The sequence below is a fragment of the Vulpes lagopus genome, chromosome 15 (assembly GCF_018345385.1).
Source record: "Vulpes lagopus strain Blue_001 chromosome 15, ASM1834538v1, whole genome shotgun sequence".
NCBI classification, from domain to species: domain Eukaryota; kingdom Metazoa; phylum Chordata; class Mammalia; order Carnivora; family Canidae; genus Vulpes; species Vulpes lagopus.
In genome coordinates, this window is record NC_054838.1 from 18,939,227 (window position 1) to 18,958,173 (window position 18,947).

The following is an 18,947-nucleotide window of genomic DNA, read 5'->3' on the forward strand; positions in this document are numbered from 1 at the left end:
GTCACCCTCACTGATATTTTCACTCATTTAAATTATAACATGGACATACAGCTGTTCCTTAGCAATACCTTTCCAGTTACATATAATAAAATTTTAACCTGTGGCTATAAAAAATAAATAAATAAAGTGCATAAGCCTAGATCTAGCAATCCAATTTCTAGTAAAAAGAAATAACAATGACTCTTTCCGGACAGTGAAAGTGGTAGTGACCTTTATTTAATTTTTGTGCTCATGTAAATATTGTTTTGCAATGAGAATTTAAAACAAATTTGCAATGACTATTGGGTTCCAACAGAAGAGAAGAGGATGATGCATTATTTCACATTTCGATAGATTTGACTTATACACATATCTGGGCCTATACTTTTTTAGGGGGAATAGTTCTTTGACCACCTTTTAGTTTCTTCCAAATATTTCTATACCTACTCTGAGACGTTTACAACTTCTACATCACTGGCATATATGGCATTTTCATTTAACCTCTTCTATATCTGCTTTTAAAACCTTCTCATTCCTTTCATTTTGTGTTTTCACATTTTTTTTTCTTGGTCAGAATAGCAAAATATTTATGTATATTTCAAAAAACACAGTTTTGTTTTTTAATACTGCTTTTGTTTGTGTTTTTTATTCTTCACTTTCTAATTGATTAATACGTTCTTTTGATCTTACTAATGCTTTGCTACTTCATGCTTTTGGTTTATTTTTCCATTTCTAGGTTTGTAAATTTAATGCTTCATATATTCCTTTCCTATAACTCTATGTATTCAACTAATGAAAGTTATGAATTGTCACCTAAATATAGCTTTGGCTTCACTTTACAGTTTTTAACATATGTGCTTTCACTTCCACAGTATTTTCAATGTCTATAACTTTTGATTCTATATCTGAGTTTTTAATTAAAGAGATCTCTGAAAGAGTTCAATTTTCAAGTGTCTAGGGTTCTGGTGTTGTTATTACTTGTTATTCACTTATTGATAGTTTTATTGCATTATGGTCTATAACCATGGCTCATAAAATTTGGTCTTTTGGAATTAATGTTTCTTTTTTATGGTACTGACCCATTTTTTTAATGTTCTGTGAACATTATTTCTCCCTTGGTAAGTAGAAAATTCCATTGGTATTTCATATAAATCAAACTTTTAGCAACATCATTTCTATCCTCTTCTTTTATCTATTAATATGTCATTATTAGTGAAGTCTTCCATGATAATTCTGATGTTTCTAACTTCTGAAGTTGGAACAAACTTAGTTCAATATATTTGAATCCTACTTCATTCATTAAAAATTAATGACTGGTAAGTCTGCATTGTTTATAGCACTATTACAAAGCTAAAATACATTGTGATGACTTTTATGTCACATTCAGTGTGTTTATTATAGGAATGTTAGTTTGATTAGCATGAAGTCTTAGAAAAAAAGCAGTTAAAGATGATATAAAATCCACAGAGGGGTGCGTAGGTGGCTCAGTCAGTTAAGCGTCCAACTCTTCATTTTGGCTCAGTTCATGATGTCAGATGTGAGATCCAGCTCCACATCTGGTTCCATCTTCAGCAGGAGTCTGCTTGAGATTCTCTCTCTCCTTTTGCCTCTAACCCTTCCCCTCCCCCTGCTCTCCCTCTTTATCTCTCTCAAAATAATTATTTTTTAAAACTCCACAGATATTTTACACTTGTTATCTTAATATTTTCAATGAAGTCATTTCCTGAACACATAAAAAATCAGGGAGTGTACATTCAACTCTGAATCCTCCTGACATTTCCCCATGTTCTAAGTTGCATTATTAAGGCCACTATTTAACACCCACTTCTGTCCATTCCCTGGATCAAATCTGATGACTGTCTTTAGTATTGTGACTGCAAGCCCTAAAACATCCCCTTTTACTATAAAGACATATGCTATACGGGCCCTTGTCTTGTGAATCTGTCCAATTCAACTTTCCATTTCCAACATACAGAGGTCCTAGGATGACAGCTGTGATTAAGACATTGATATGTAAGACAATATAAAAAATAAAAGATAAAGAAATCAAGGTAATGGGAAAGAGCTGTGATTGTAATCTTTATTGGCCTAAAGACTGGATCCTCTCAAACTTAACCTACAGGGATTAGATTGCCTCCAGAGAAGCCTACAGTAATCCACACATAAATGGCCTCGGAAGCAGTGTGGAGTTCGAATCAATGGATGCTTCTCCCAATAGCATGTGGAAGGAAAAAAAGAAACACTTTGGGGGATTTTCTAGTTCTCTTTGTAGACTCTCTCTGAAATAGATTCCATAACATGATGAATTTTAGCTACCTCAAAATTAAAGTGATACACACAAAGTACTTTAAAAGCCCCAGAAAAAAGATGACCTATAAATTCAGTATATTACAGTGACATGAAATCTAAAGTACAGTAGAACAGATTAAAGAACAGCAAACAGCACTCTTCTCATTCCTTCTGAACTAACTTGTCCCAAAATAAAATATGTTTGACCTGAGATTTTCAATGTAAAGTGTTAAAAGTGGTTCGAATGTGGCCCCGCATTCATCTTCATATATGCCCCTTCCTTTGTTTCCCAGGTTCTTCTGATAGGAAATGAACATATCAGCAGAAACAAGTGATAGACTACAGGAATCAAGCAACCCTGTTAGTGTCTAAGCTCAGCCTAGTTAGAGTTTTTACAGAGCTTATTTACAGTGTGGTTATCCTAAATTAAAAATAAATGATAATCATATTACATGTCTAGCAATAAAGAAGACCATGATTTTAGTCAATGCCAGGATGCTCTAGTTACATCCTACAGCTAAATTTTCTATAGAATGTATTATTAGTTGTGCCAACAGCAGCTGTACTAATAATTTGAGGTTAACTCCCACTGTGGTTTAAAAAAAAAAAAAAAGAAGGATCAATGATAGATAGCAAAAGCATTTTCATGCTTGGATTTCCTTGCCTATTATATTATAACAGTTTTATACAGACGGTTGAAGCATTTATTTTGACAATGGGGCTGTGAGAAATCATTTAAATCCATAAAGGCCATAAATGCATGTCATGTGCAACCCCGGATGCACACCAGACTCATATGTAGGCATACTCTAGGCATCATTCCTAAAGATCCTGATTTAGTTAGGGAATGGCGCAGTTATGACTTCAAAAGTTCTCCCAATTGATTCTGATGCATACCCAGAACTGAGAATCGCTTCCCCAAACCCTTCAAGCTGGAAGGAGCCTTAGCATTCAACCATGATTTTTGGTATATCTTCCCTATGGTCTCCCAGTCAACTGTCTGCATCAGATCTCCTAGACATTCTCAAACTTAATGCGTTTAAAATCTTATTTTGGGGCAGCCCGGGTGGCTCAGCAGTTTAGTGCCGCCTTCAGCCCAGGGCCTGATCCTGGAGACCCAAGATCGAGTCCCACGTCAGACTCCCTGCATGGAGCCTGCTTCTCCTTCTGCCTGTGTCTCTGCCTCTCTCTCTCTCTCTGTGTGTGTGTCTCTCATGAATAAATAAATACAATCTTTAAAAAATCTTATTTTTTCCCATAAAACATGCTCAACTTTTTGTCATAAACCTAATAAATCATGTGACCATCCTCCCGGGCACTTATGCCAAAAATCAGAGAACTAGGATCCTTCTACTCAGTATCAATATACTGATTATTTTTACCCCTTTAATATGTTTTATATCAATCCCTTCTTCCCTAACTCCATTGCCTTAAAACGTTCCTTCAACATTTCAGCCTAGATAAATACTAACAGTCTATTATTTCTGGTATTTTCTCTAAAATCCCCAAGCTTTGAATCTCATGTTGCCTAACTGCACCACTATCCCACAACTGCCCATCCTCATCACAGATATCTATATTCCTCAGGTCACTTCCCCACTCCCCCACCATTCCTGGCTTCTTGTCACTCTCTCCAACACTACTTTTGTCTTAACTTGTGATTAATTCAATACTTCCAAAACCATGCTCTTTCTGTTCTTGTTCCTGTCTTCTTCAGTAACTTGTCCTTCTCCCTACCTGAGGGCCTCACTCCACTATCATACCCCAGACTTGATTATACCAACAACTGCAGCCCTTCCTCTTCACTGCATTCCCCATAATTGACCTACACCAGGGGACCTACAACACTCTAGTCCTATAAACTTTTCACTACCTCCACCTGTCCACTTTCCCCTCCTTAACTCTGATGAGATTTCAGAGATTTCAGATCTCAACCCCTTCACTCTACACCCTCAACTCTTGCCACTCTCTCAACATCATACATAAGTACAACCCGTCTTAAACACAACTCCTTGCCTGCACAAACACAAGTGCATGTATGGGAAAAACACCCATGCCTGCGGTGGTGCGTATCTCTTTAAATCCTTTGGAAAACCCACCTACTCAAGTACATCACTCAGGCAATTCAATCCCTTACATCATTTTTTCCCTTTTTCAATTGAAGTATGATTAATATACACTATTATATTAGTTTCAGGTGTACAATATAATGATTCAACAAACCTATACATTATCAGTGCTCATCACAATAAATGTCCTCTTGATCCTATTTTACCCATCCCCCTACCCATTTCTACTCTGGTAACTATCAGTTCGTTCTCTATATTTAAGACTTTGTTTTTGCTTCCTTTTTCTTTGTTTGCTTGTTTGTTTTGTTTCTTAAATTCCACATATGAATGAAATGGTATTTGTCTGACTTATTTCACTTCGCATTATGTATGCCCTCTAGATCCATCCATGTTGTTGAAAATGGTAAGATCTCATTCTTTTTTATGGTTAAGTGATATTTCAGTGTGTGTGTCTGTGTGTGTGTGTGTGTGTCTGTGTACCATGTCTTTATCCATTCATCTATGCATGGATACTTGGGTTGCTTCTATACCTTGACTATCGCAAATAATACCAATAAATATAGATGTGCATATATCTTTTTGAACTAAGTGGTTTTGTTTTCTTTGGGTAAATATCCAGTATTAGAATTACTGGGTCACATGGTAATTCTGTTTTCTCCCACTCTACTTGCTGATCCTTTTCAGTCTTTTGGTGGTCCTTCTCATCTTCCTAACCTCTCACTAATTGTGTGACGACTTCTTTTTTTTTTTTTTTAATTTTCATTCATTGCTTGCTAAGCACATCTAGTTTCTTAGCTTTAAATACCATCTCTATGTTGATGCTCCTAAATGCATCTACAGACTACCCTTGTTTCTTGAGCATCTAGGAAGGATATCCCAATACCCATTCAAGATATTGCTCCAAAAATTCTCCCCCTTTGTCCTACATCATGTAGTTTTGTTCTCCACCAGATCATTCCCATCACATTAGTGATGTTCTCTCTTAACAATTTTAAACAAAGAAAAAAAAACCCTTGATCTCACTTCCCTCACATCAGATAGATACTTGCCATCTGCAGAAAAACTTGAAATAGTCTATACTTACTATCCCACTTTTGCCAGCCAATTCTTCTTATAGCCACCCTAATGAGGCTCTTGTCCCTGCCTCTTACCAAAACTGCTTGTCAACATCACTTCCAAAGACCCCTACATACCAATGGCAGTGGTCAGTACTCAGTGCTTACTCTACCTGACCTAACGGTAGCATTGACACAACTTTTATGCCTTCCTCTTTGATATAGCTTTTTCTTGGCTTTTCATCTTGGCTTTCAGGTCAACACTTTTGGATTTTCTGGTCCATCTTTATTAGTCTTCTTTCGCTGGTTCCTCAACTTCTCTCTATCCTTTTAGTGTTGGGAGAGCTCTGGGATTCAATACTGGTCTTCTTCCTTCCTCTATCTTCCTAGATCATTTCAGCCAGATTCATCTGAAATATCATCTCTATGTGACAATGCTCCCATATATATCTGCAGTCCAGCCATCTTTCTGTAACTCCAGGCTCATATATCCAACTTCCTAATCTGTACCCCATTTGACTCACTATAAGCATTTCCAACTTAACACATCAAAACTGAGCCCTTAATTGTTCCCCTCAAACTTACCTCTCATACAACTCTATTCCCTTGCTCAGGCAAAAGTTTTGGGAGTCATTCTGATTTCTCTTTTACACCCCCCATCCACTCACTGATAAATCCTGTCAACTCTACCTCTAGGCTACCTAGAGTCTGACCACTTCTCACTATCTCCACTGCCATCACTCTGGTCCAAGCCACCATTATCTCTCACATAAATTATTATAATAATCACATAGCTGTTCTCCCTGAATCTACCCTTACTCTTCTACAGTCTAATCGAAGTGATCCTTTCTATTCTTAAGTCAGATATTATCACTGCTTTGCTTAAAACTTTCCAACAACTTCCCATCTTACTCTGAGTAAAAGTCATATTCATTAAAATGGCTTATAGGGCCCTCACATCCCTGTTCCAACCTCACCTGCTATGTCTCTCTTCCTTGCTCCTGGCTAATACCTGGCATGTGCCTGCCTCAGGACCTTTAAATTTGCTGCTGCCCTGCCTAGAATTCTCTTCCCCTGATACACACATGCCTCGCTCCCATCATCTCCCTCTGACCTGTACTCAACAACTTCTCAGTGATGCCATTTTGGTCCCCCATTCTTCTTCCATGTTTTATTTTTCTCCTTAATACTTATTACCATCTAACACTACTATGTAATTAATTAATTTATTTATGTATTATCATTTTTCCTCTCAGCCACATGTAAGTTCCACCAAGGCAAGCTTTTTGCTTGGTTTGGTTCCCTGCTATATGTACAATACTTATCTAGATATGTACCCTACCTACAACAGAACCTTGCACATAGGAGATGCTCAATAATCATTTGATGAGTTAGTAAATGGCTTCTCCAATCAACCTTCATCCTGTCTGCAGAGTGACAGAATAAGAAGATAAATCTGTTCACCTTAATTTTCAGCTTAGAACTCTTCAATGGGTCTGCAGTGCTATAGCTGATGCAAACTGAAATGTCTTCAGTAGCCAGGCATATACCATAAATGTGATGACTAACGTACATTCGTGTAGGGCAGGGGACAGGAGGATAAGAGGAGAGTATATGACCCATCTAAGGCATTCAATTGAATTATTTTAACATAGTGTTCCCACTACTTGGAAGCCCCTGTATGCACAATAAAGAACCATTTCCACAGCATAGCTTGGTAGGCACTAGGCAGGCATGCCATGCTTTTACCTCCTCCTGGGCCCTATAACATCAGAAAAAACAGACTGTGCATATCCACGAGCTGAGTGGTTGCAATGCAACTGAACACGTTGTTTTTTCATTATTAAATAAACAAGTGAGGAAGCAAGATGTCACTGTTGGCATAATCTGAAATTATATCTGGAGCCCAGATGTTTGAACCAGATGACTAACTTGCTAAGGCAATTATGTGAGGTAATTATACCTGAGTTTCAGGGTGACATAATTGGGGATTTAAAATAGGTGATCTCCCATTAAGTGATTCTAATCTGTCAGGACCTTACCCTTGGACAGGAAGAGCATCACCACCACCAACTTGAGCTTGTTTCCCATGAGGAACCAGAAAGACTTGAGATGTGCACCCACAGAACTTCTCTTATCCTGAAATCTCCTGGAGTACTTTGCTGAGAATGGGTTGTTTGGACTCATCACAGTAAACTGTGGTTCTTTCAAGATTTCTGGATCAGAGTGCTCTAGCTCAAGTCTTCCGTGGGACTTTGACAATGGCATACAAGGCTTCCACTAACTGACCCATGTTTACTAGAACAGACTCATCCCTTAACAGTCTCAATACATACTCTGCTTACTATTACTACCAAAGATTCATCCTCTCTTGTCATAGGATCTTTAAAATTCCTGGAATGTCCTTCCCACTGATACATTCCAGGCAAAGTACTCTGACCCAGAATCAACTTCTCTAGGAATCCTCGCAGATCCACGCAAGCCAGCTAATTACTTCTCTCTTCTTTTAATGCACTGTGTCTCATATACATCTCCTTTTCTGTCTTCATTTTATTAATTGCAATTATTCTTTTATCTCAGTTCCATAAGGGCAGCCACCATACCATGTCTAATGGATCGCTGAATTACGATGCCTAATCTAGTACCTGGCAATTATGAGGCATTCCAATGTCTTCTTAATTTAATTTAATTATAATTAGAAAAGAATGATCTGGTCAGTGTGGCTAGAGTAAGTAAGGCTTCACAAGTGCTGTGAAGGAAGGAGGAGTTGTATAAAGGGAAAAAGAACATAGAGAAAGAGAGATCCAAGTTATATTACAATTTCTTTTCATATTTCACATACATAAATAAAGGCAACACTTTGCATTGGAAAGAATGTTATAATGTGTCAATTTTTTCTTTGCCATTATGGGCAGAAAGTAAAAACACTAAATTCTCAACATTGTTCAATTAAAGCTTAAGTCCTCCCCGCAAAAAAGAGTATTACAATGAATCCCTACTTGTTGATGCACCCTTAAAAATTTAAAAGGCAGTCTAGTTAATGATTGATTGTAGTCAGACTATGAGAGCTCATTCACTGAACTGTGAACTAATCCTTCTGTGAGCTAATCTGTCAGAATATTTATATTCTAACTAATGCAAATTAGTAATAAAACCATTAAGATTCTCAAAAAAATAAGCTGCCACATGATGGACACTAAACACAGGAAATTCACATAAGAAATAGAAGTAGGGGGACGCCTGGGTGGCTCAGCAGTTGAGCAGATGCCTTTGGCTCACGTCAGGATCCTGGGGTCCCAGGATTGAGTCTTGCATCGGGCTCCGTGTGTGGAGCCTGCTTCTCCCTCTGCCTATGTCTCTGCCTCTCTCTCGGTGTCTCTCATGAATAAATAAACAAAATCTTAAAAAAAAAAAAAAGACATATAAACAGGCTTAAAATATTAAAAATATTCAATCCCACCACTGCCAATAAAAAAATACAAATTGAAACAACAACCAGGTAGTTACTTAAAACCTGTTAAATTAGCAAGTTTTTGTACACATCATTACCACCTAATGCTAGTGGATTTACTGGTTGATTCATAGCAGGGATAGTTGGCTCAATCTTGTCAAAATTAATAATAGGGAACTTTAAAATGTGAAAAATTAAAAATGGAGTCAGGAGGTTTGGGAAGGGGTGCTCCTATGCCCTATCATCCCACCACTCCTAATCAACAGCAGACCCAACAGGAAGAAATGGACTTGACCTTGCTTGAGGTACTTTACTATCCCAGCCCAGGAAAACATGATTTTCTATCGCCCCACCCACTCAATGGCTCAGCCAATGAGAAGCCATCGCACTTGGAACCCAGTTTACTCCTACGGTCTTTTGGTCTTTTGGTTACTTCAAAAAGTATCCCTTTGTTCTCCAGACTTCTGTGGTTTTGCCACAGCTTGTTTGTCCCAGATGTCAATTCTCTTTTATTCCTGAATAAACCCATCTTTTGCTGGTAAAATATCAGGCAACTTTTATTTGTAAGGTTAACAATCTACAGGAAAGTAATTGGAACCCATTGTTCATAATTTATCATTAAGAAATTTTCCACCTCTTCCTTTTCAAGGGGGCGGCCGAGCGGATTGGTGGCTATGGTCTTATGGCAGATGTAGAGGTACAGATCTTTGTGGAGACCCTGACGGGCAAGACCATCAAACCTGAGGTTGAGCCCAGTAACACCACTGAGATCAAAGCCAAAATCCAAGACAAGGAGGGCATCCCACCTGACCAGCATCATCTGACTTCTGTGGGCAAACAGCTGGAGGATGGCTGCACTCTGGGACTACAATATCCAGAGTCCGCCCTGCACTTGGGTGCTTGGCCTGCAGGATGGCATCATTGAACCTTTCCTCCATCAGCTGGTCCAGAAATACAACTGCAACAAGATGATCTGCCTTAAGTATTATGTTCACGTCTACCCCTGCACTATCAGCAGCCATAAAAAGTGCAGGCACATCAACTACCTGCACCCCAAGAAGGTCAAATAAGGCCCCTCCACTAGCTCTTCTTTTGTTGGCAAGGCAGCCTCCTGACAAAGCCCCAGAGCCCTGGGACCTCAATATAGTTTCCTTTTCACTAACTGAAGAAGGAAGGAAGGAAGGAAGGAAGGAAGGAAGGAAGGAAGGAAGGAAGGAAGGAAGGAAAAAGAAATGGAAAAGGGAAAGGGGAAAGGGAAGGGAAGATATTTTCCCAAAAGGAAATAGGATACTATAGACACAAAATAGTATTTTTAGGTAACAAAAAAATCAGAAGGTAGAAATGCCAAAAGCATGGTTAAGTGAAAAAGATTCATTTACTCTTTGGAATATATATATATATATATGTGTGTGTGTGTATATATATATATATATATATATATATATATAGTCATTGTAAAAATTGCACAATGACTTTCATCACAGAAAAAATACAATAATCATGATAATGGTTAGTATTTATTGAGCATTTACCATGTGCCAGGTACTATGGTAAGTATGTATTTATTTTTCCTTTTTCTTTTTTTTTAAGTAGGCTCCAGCATGGATCCCAATGCAGGGTTTGAACTCACAACCCTGAGATCCAGACCTGAGCTGAGATCAAGATTCAGACACTTAGCTCACTGGGCCATCTGGGTGTCCCTGTGGTAAGATTTCACATACATTGTGAGATAGGTACTAAAATAGGGTTTCTAGATTTAGCAGATAAAAATATAAGGTACATAGTTCAATCTGAATTTCAGATAAATAACAGATATTCAGTATACATCTGTCCCATGCAATATTATCCACTGTTCATCTGAAATTCAAATTGAACAGGGCATCCTATATTTTATCTGAATACTGGCAGTCCATTTTACTGATGAGGAAACTAAGACATGGAGATTGCCTAGGGACATACAGCTAATGAGCACTGATAAAATGCTAAGCATACAAAAAAGGCAGAATGGAAACCTTTTGTCTCTGAGTGATTATAAATGGGTAAAACATATGCATGCCCATGAATCATGGCTGAGAGGGAACGAGGACAGAAGACACCACTGCCACCAAAATCTCTGGAGCACTTAGTCTGAGCACTGTGCAGCCTTCCACTCCCATTTTACAGATGAATAAACTGAAGAGTTAAATATTTTGCTCTAAGTCATAAAGCTAGTAAGAGCACAATCAGATTCTGACTTTAAGCTCTTGCTTTATTCCACGTTGTCATCTTGATTTCCTGGGTGAGTTTTTTTTTTCCCCTTCAGGTGCAGTTCCATCAATGTTGATATATAAGTTTTTGTATGATAAAATAAATGCACAAAGACACATGAATATTTCAATGAGATCTGGAAGACCTAGACATTAAGGGTTTGCTTTGGTTTTAAGCCCTTTCTAGAACTAACCCAATAAAAGACTTAAAAGAAAGAGTCAGGATGCACATTGTGGCTTAAATTGTGATTTCATTTAGAAAGTAGAAAAGCATACTCCATACCTATCCTTTGAAAAGTGAGATTGCTCCCCTACCTATGCCTCTCACTAAGCTCCTCCCCTTTCTCTATACACGTCAGCATGTAAACTTGTCGGTTCCTTCAAGTAACTCAGATAAGAAAAGATTATGAATTTTTTCAGGCCAATCATGTAGGAAAACACATGTGCACAAACAAACACAAAAGTGCGGATATGTTTTGCACAGTGAAAGCAATGCCTATGCTCTGTACATAATAGGAAATTTTAGGTGATTTCCCTTAGGTGTCAGCTTAATTCTTCCTTGAGAGGTTAGCTCACATCAAAAAGTTTGTGCTTTTGATTGTTTATTCTGAAAGAGGCAGCTGGCCACAGGGCTGCCTGTGATGCCTTTACCACAGTTTGCTTTTGTTTCTCCCCCTTGATAATTACCTCATGACTAAACCACTCACTGGTCCATGTAGAAGAATCCCACAGAGATGAAAACACACTTGTTTAAATAAAATATTTATGAAGAAGCCCTAAAATGTCACTGAAGTAAATGCAAATTATCTTCACATATTGTGCATCCAATATGCCACTCATTCCTTAGAAGTCTATTTCCTGATTGCAATTAACATTAATTTTTAAAAATTAATCGCATTGTGCATAATACCAACACCTATTAAAAAAAAATCCAGTGATAAAGAAATCCAAAGATAGTCTTCTGACTATCTTTGAAAGTTTTAAGACTTATATTTAGTTTTGATGATTATTTAGAAGATTTTTCCTTAGAAACTATATTTAATTATTATTTTGTATGTATATCTCCTAATAAATGATTACATTCTAATTCAGTATAACATGACATTAGTGAAGGTTCCACATTCTAGCCCTTTAATGAAATACTATTCGGACAAAATTTTCTTCTTTTTTTTTCCCTCAAGTTACATGAACGTAATGGATTCTCATTATATTTTTATAGAACCCTCAAAATAAAAATTTGAGGTAATATTATCAAAAGAGAGTAAAGAATCAGTCGATATGTGTAGTAACTGTTACAAGGCCCCTGACTTTTGATACATCTTTCCTAATTTTTCAGGAAAGAAATATGAGCTGAGCTGAGAAGTTCAGGTGGTTTCATCCTTTGCTTGATGGTCTTGACAGTTGTCCTCCACTTGGCTACACTTTAGAATCAACTAAAGAACTTAAAAAATATACTGATACCAGGCCCCACCCCCAGAGATTCTGAATGAATTTGTCTAGAGAGGGGCACCTGGGTAGCTCAGGGGTTGAATATCTGCCTTTGGCTAGGGTCGTGGTCCTGGGATCCAGGAATGGAGTCCCACATCAGGTGCACGGCAGGGAGCCTGCTTCTCCCTCTGCCTGTGTCTCTGCCTCTCTCTCTGTGTCTCTCATGAATAAATAAATAAAATCTTTTTTAAAAAAAAAAAAAAGAATTTTTCTAGAGAAAAGCTCAGTCATTGGTAGCTTTTTGTTTGTTTTATTTTTGTTAGAGCTCCCTAAATGTTTTCAACGTGCAGCCAAAGTTGAACACCATTTGCTTAGAAAAAGCTTTTCCTTAGGAGGGTTAATGTCCACTTGAAAAGAAGAGTCATTAATGATGAGATATAAGACTCTGCTTCACACCTTGACCAGAAAATGAAGAAAAATCTCTTGAAATACAAAGCTGCAATGCCAATGTAAACCCAATATCCTAAACAAAAAGAATGCATAACCTAAAAATTAAGCTGAACTTTCATAACTGCATAGAATTTAAGCTACAGTAAGATAATTGAATCCTTTACAGAAGAACTAAGTAGACAAAGTAGGTCTGAAAAATACCTAGGAAATTTTCATTGATGATAACTTTCAGATTCTTAGTACAATGTGATGTGTTTCCCTAAGAAACTACTTTGACTTAGATTCAACCTTTTCAAAATGGGATCCATGGCCTTGGTGCTTAGCTCTGAGCTTCAGTTTATTCATACATACCAACCTCTCTTAGCCATGCTTCTCAAATTTTAATGTGCCTCCAAATCACCTGAGTATCCTGTTAACACATAGATTCAAATGCAGTAGGTCTAGGTGGAGTCTGAGAGTCTGCATTTCTAATAAGCTCCCAGATGCTGCTGATGCTGCTGGTCCACAGGTCCACTTGGAGCAGCAATATCTTAGAAGACATCATGAGGATTAAATGAAATGACCTACCTAAAACTCCTGGCACTGATGTGGTTGGTGTCCTACAAAAGAAAAAACTTAACAAGGAAAATAATAAAATGTGCTGAAAATCCAGAGATATATGATCTGATCCTCCTTTCTTTTCCAGATGTGAAAACAGCAGGTTCAGAAAAGTTGAAATCTCTACCCCCTTACAGCCAAAGGAAAAAACAACAACAACAACAACAACATTGTTTTCAATTGCAAAAAAGTGCAACCAAGGTCCATAAGTGGAAGTTCAGTGGAGCTCTTCATTCTACACCAGGAAAAATCATTTAACAATAAATGTTGCCCTACAATCAACTGGCCCTCTTGAGGAGTGAACATGAAGTCTCCAGTTACAAAATGTGAGCATAGAGCAGTTGATGATATTAAAGAATACATTCACATTTTAGGTGGACTGCTGAACTAATAAGAGACATCACACACTAGGAATGAAAATATATATTTTTTAAGACTTTATTTATTCATGAGAGACAGAAATTGAGAGAGAGAGAGAGAGAGAAAGCAGAGACACAGGCAGAGGGATAAGCAGGCTCCATGCAGGGAGCCCGACGTGGGACTCAAACCCGGGAACTCAGGATCACGCCCTGGGCCAAATGCAGGTGCTAAACCGCTGGGCCACCCAGGGGTACCCAAAAGAAAATATTTTTTAAATTAAAACGGAAACCTCATTTCCTTCCCCACTCTGACTCTGCTCCTCCTACAGTCCTCCCCTCTGCAGTAAATAGAATTACTTGGGTCAAAAGCCTTGGAGTCTTTAACTCCACTTCTCTCGCCCCTCACATCCATTCCATCAACAAATCCTAGCACTGTTACCTTCAGACGTGTACACAACCCAGTCACTTCTGGCCACCTCCATTACGACGATGTTGGCCAAGTCACTCTCCCCTCTGTCTGGATTACTACAATAGCCTCCTGCTACATTTCTCAGTCTTCACTCTTGATCTTCAACAGCATTTTCTCAGCAAGCAGCTAGAGTGCTGTTGCCACTTCTCAACCCCTTCCTTCTCCTTCAGAATAAAATCCAAAGTCCTCCTACTGGTTACAAGGGCCTGCATGATCTCCCCTCCCCCCAATCCACCCCCCCACCCTGCAGCCCTCAACCACATTTCTTGTCATTCTCAATCTTTTTCTCTCTCCAGCCACTCTTGAACTCACCATTCCTTGAATCACATCAAGGATGCCCCTGCCTCTATACTTGCTCTTCCCTTTGTCACGAAGGCTATCCTCTGGGATTTGCAAGTTTATGTCCCACATTGCCAATGTATGAACAAGGTAATGATACTTAACAGAAGGATGCTAATTGCTGTCTATGGAAAAAAGTGCTCCCACTCAGCTTCAAGATCAGCACTTTACTTTCCATAGTTGGTACAGATGAAAGGCTGGGTGAGGCGTTCCAGTTCCACTTGTGACACAGCTTTGCTTTTAAAAATTGCTCTTTCATCAAATCCTCTCTTAACACCAGGTCAGGTAAGACTAGGTGCTATACTTCCACATCAGAGCACCGCAGCTACCTGGGCAGAGAATAATCCTTTCAGATGGCCCACTGGTCTGTGACCTGGGCGTAGCCCGCCTCTGAAAAACTGAACAAACATCCCGGATACAGTGTCCTTCTGCTGCCCACAGGGAATCATGTCTGTTTTCTTCTTTTGAAACCAAAGTTCCTTAGTTGAGCTTGAGAAAAACTTAACTACCAATGAGTAGCCATGGATGGGCAACAGACAGAAAAGGCTGGTCCATGGCGCCCAGGGCAACTTCCTTCACAGGAAAGGAAGTCATCCACTTACAGAGAGAACTCTCTCAGGGACCCATGTCCCCGGGCTGCTGTGTAAGCTCATTCTGGTTCCCCACAAGACAACAGCAAGGGCACCATGCACATACAGTGTTGTACAATACAGCTACTCCAGTTACTCAGCGTTTAGGGCTTGAAATGAAAGCCACTCTTGGTCCAGACAATCAAACAGCATCAGAGGGATGGAGATAAATGCATCTAATGTAAGAGTTAATGAAGGCAAGGAGAGGAAGGAGGGAAATGAAGAGAGATTCTGGCCTGAGCTGAAGTGCCCTGGAAGAGAGGATGCACTCTGTGAGCTTCAGCCTTAGTTCCTCTCACTCTAGCTCACAGTGCCCCACTCCTGTCTCACGAGCAGGCTACTTCTAACCCAATCCAAAGAGCCAGAAGGACACGGGCTACCTAAAAACCACTTGTTCAGAAAGCGCAACAGTGTTCTTAGGAACTCAAAGAATAGCAAGGCATACTCTTAACTGTGGCTCTCTCCCAGCCAAGGAATGATTTGTTTCTTGCATGGAGTTTTTTTTTCTGTGACTCTGGCAGTCCAGTGCAAGGGTTGAGTAAAGCCCCAGAATGTGGAATCCAGCCCATGTATTAAAGGAAGCAGGGGCATAAAATCATACAAAAAGAAGTCGACTATTAAACAGGAGACTCATCAAGAGGCCTCATCCATCTTCTCTTATGAAGCCGAAGGCGACTATTTACTTATGTGAGAAAACAATGGAAACTTGTGGCACCGTCATGGGCAAGAAAGTGGGACATTTCAACACTAACACTTGCTTGGGGTGAAGCATGCCAAATAATTTTCTCGTTCCTGAAGCTTAAAGAGAAAACGTTCCCCACTTAGGACATCATCCCGGACTCCCAGTTCATGAGACAAGGAGATCTTATTTCTATCTGTGGTCTGTGCAGCATATCAGAGCCAGCAATGAGCCACACAAAGGCTGAGCGCTGAACCTCCAGGGAGATCACTGGGGATCAACAGTATTTCTTGACTTAATTCTGTACTTTGAAGTAGGACATTAGTGATCATCCGATAAATTTAATTAATGTAACCACAGGCAATGGGAAACAATCTTTCCTTTTCAGTAGAGAAATAGATCTCAAATAGGGAAAATCTGATATAAACTTTGAGCAGATGATTTTTCTTCACCACACAGGCCCATTTTGAAGATACTATCAAGGAAATGCTATTTAAGTCAGGCTCCATATATATCTCTCTATAAATCAAATAATTCCCTAACTTACCCTTTCTGAAAGTAGACTTTTATATTATATACATGTATGTAAATGTTAATATGTTATTTATATATATATATATATATATATATATAATCTAGTGGATGGTCTTAAAATAGGTAAATTTGTACTGGATAATTTGCGAGGCAATGGTTCATTTCCAATATTGATACACCGGAATATCAGGGGTGAAGGCCATTTTCTCACCTCACCTTTAACAGAAGACTAGAGAGGGAGAGAGAGAGGGAGAGAGAATATTCGAGAAAAATGATTTCTCCAGGTAAGAAGAATCTCAAGTAAACCCTTGGAAGCGGTGTGTCTTCCAGGAACCAGGAGTGGGTGAGACGTGGGAGACCCAGGGCCCTTAGGGGAAGCAAATGGCTCCACTAAAACTCCTTCCTCCAACCTTAATTGGTCAAATGCCAAAATAAACGAACTTTCCAAAGTTAGGAGCTGTGCGACTTTGACGGGGGAGGCCTGCGGCGCCCCCACCGCGCCCCGCGCCCCGCGAGCCCACCGCCCCGCGAGCCCACCCACCGCCCCGCGAGCCCACCGCCCCGCGAGCCCACCGCCCCGGGAGCCCACCCACCGCCCCGCGAGCCCACCGCCCCGCGAGCCCACCCACCGCCCCGGGAGCCCACCCACCGCCCCGCGAGCCCACCGACCCGGGAGCCCACCCACCGCCCCGCGAGCCCACCGACCGCCCCGCGAGCCCACCGACCCGGGAGCCCACCGACCGCCCCGCGCGCCCACCGACCCGGGAGCCCACCGACCGCCCCGCGCGCCCACCGACCCGGGAGCGCCCGGCGGCGGCGGCGGCGGCGGCGGCGAGTCGGGCGCGCAGGCCCAGGCCGCCTCCACGCGGGCGGCCCGCGGGGACCGGGTTCAGGCCCGGCTGCCCGGGACCCGGAGCTCCCCGCCGCCGGCCCCGCGCCAGCCCCGCCCCGCCCTGCCCGGCGCAGACCGAGGAGCGCCCCGGCGGATTCAGCCGCAGCCGGGCCGTCCCCAACTCCCAACTTCCCAGAGTTTCCTCCGGCCTCGTGCCCCCGCCCAGCGCCCAAGCGGCCGCGGCCTCCCCTCGCCCGGAGCGCGGAGCCCGGGAAGTGCAGCGCGGAGCCCGGCGCTCGGGAGCCGCCCCCCGCAGCCGGGAGACGGAGCGCAGGTGGCGGGCGTGGTCCCTCCAGCCGCCCCCCCCCCCCGGGTCCCCGCCCGGGTCCGGCATCAGGCCACGGCCGCCGCCTCCCGGGCCGCGTCTCCGGCTCCGCGCCCCCGCCCCCCCGAGTCCGCGCCGCTCTCCTGCCCAGGCCCCGCGGCGCCCCGGTCCCAGCCCAGGGCCCTCCGGCGGCGGCGGCGGCGGCGGCACGCACCTGGGTCGCGGAGCCGGGGTCTGGCGCGGTCCCGCAGGTGGTGGATGAAATCCTGGCAGCTGTCGTGCTCCAGGGCCCCGCGGGCGCACAGCTCGGCCAGCAGCTGCAGCGCCTGGTGACAGAGCGCGTCCCCGGCCCCGGGCATCGCCCCCCCGCATCCTCGGACCCTCCGCCCGCCCGCCCCGAGCCGCCGCCCCCGGGCCGTCCGCGCTCGCCGTCAGGGAGCCGCCGAGCCGCGGCCCGAGCCCCAGCCGCCGCCCGCCCGGCCCCCCACCGGTTGCATGCGCTCGGCGGCGGCCGGTCGGTCGGGCTTTCTGGCTCTCCCGCCCGGGCGCTCCGTCCCTCCCCGGCTCCGGGGGAGGCGGCGCCGCACGGCCCCGCGCGCCTCTCCCGCCGCCCCGCCCGCCACTCGCGGCCGCCGGGGGCGGGGCCGGGGCCGGGGCCGGGTCAGGGGCGCGCGCCGCGGGCGGGGATCGCGGGGGCCGGTCCCGCGCTGGCGGGGGGGGGGGGCGCGTCCCCGGCCCGCGGGGCTCGGTCCTCAGCTCGCCAGCCCTGCCCCCTCCCACCCGCGCGGTCTGCAGAACCGGGTCCTGGTGTCGAACTTGAGAAAGCGCCGTCTGGGCAAAAAAAACATGGGCCTAAGGGCTCTGGACCCCCCCCCCCCCCCAAATGCGGGTTCGAGGCCAAGATATGCCAACAAAGGAAGGATTTCCCACGTGCAGGACTTTTTCGATGCCGCCGCGTTTTGGAGGGGGAGGCTCAAGCACTCGTACTAAGGTCACACGAATGGCTCCCGAGGACAGACGCCGGGACACAGATCCTGGCTGGTTTTCTAAGCAACTGATGAGAAATCCGGGGCTTGCCAACCTGTTCTCCCATATCCACCAACTTAGAGTATCACAGAATCAGAGCTTTTTTGGAAGGGAACTCTGGGCGCCTCTCGTGAACTCCCCTCTCTTCAGCCTCCCAGGCAATAAGCCCAGAAATGACTTCGAAGTACTGA

At 42.8% G+C, this 18,947-nt stretch overlaps 1 protein-coding gene and 1 pseudogene across 2 annotated transcripts in view; one reads left to right on the forward strand and one right to left on the reverse strand.

The window, feature by feature from the left end:
- Positions 1-18,280, reverse strand: part of SYT9 (synaptotagmin 9) — a 189,342-nt gene extending 171,062 nt beyond the window's left edge. For both annotated transcript variants that reach the window (XR_005983967.1, XM_041730690.1), the window contains exon 1: positions 17,945-18,280. Coding sequence is in view for 1 of the 2 variants with exons in the window: in XM_041730690.1 (XP_041586624.1) it covers positions 17,945-18,089 (145 nt within the window). In the remaining variant the exon portion in view is untranslated. The remainder of the gene's footprint in view (positions 1-17,944) is intronic.
- Positions 9,249-9,913, forward strand: LOC121476597 (annotated as a pseudogene).
- Positions 18,281-18,947: the final 667 nt, after the last annotated feature.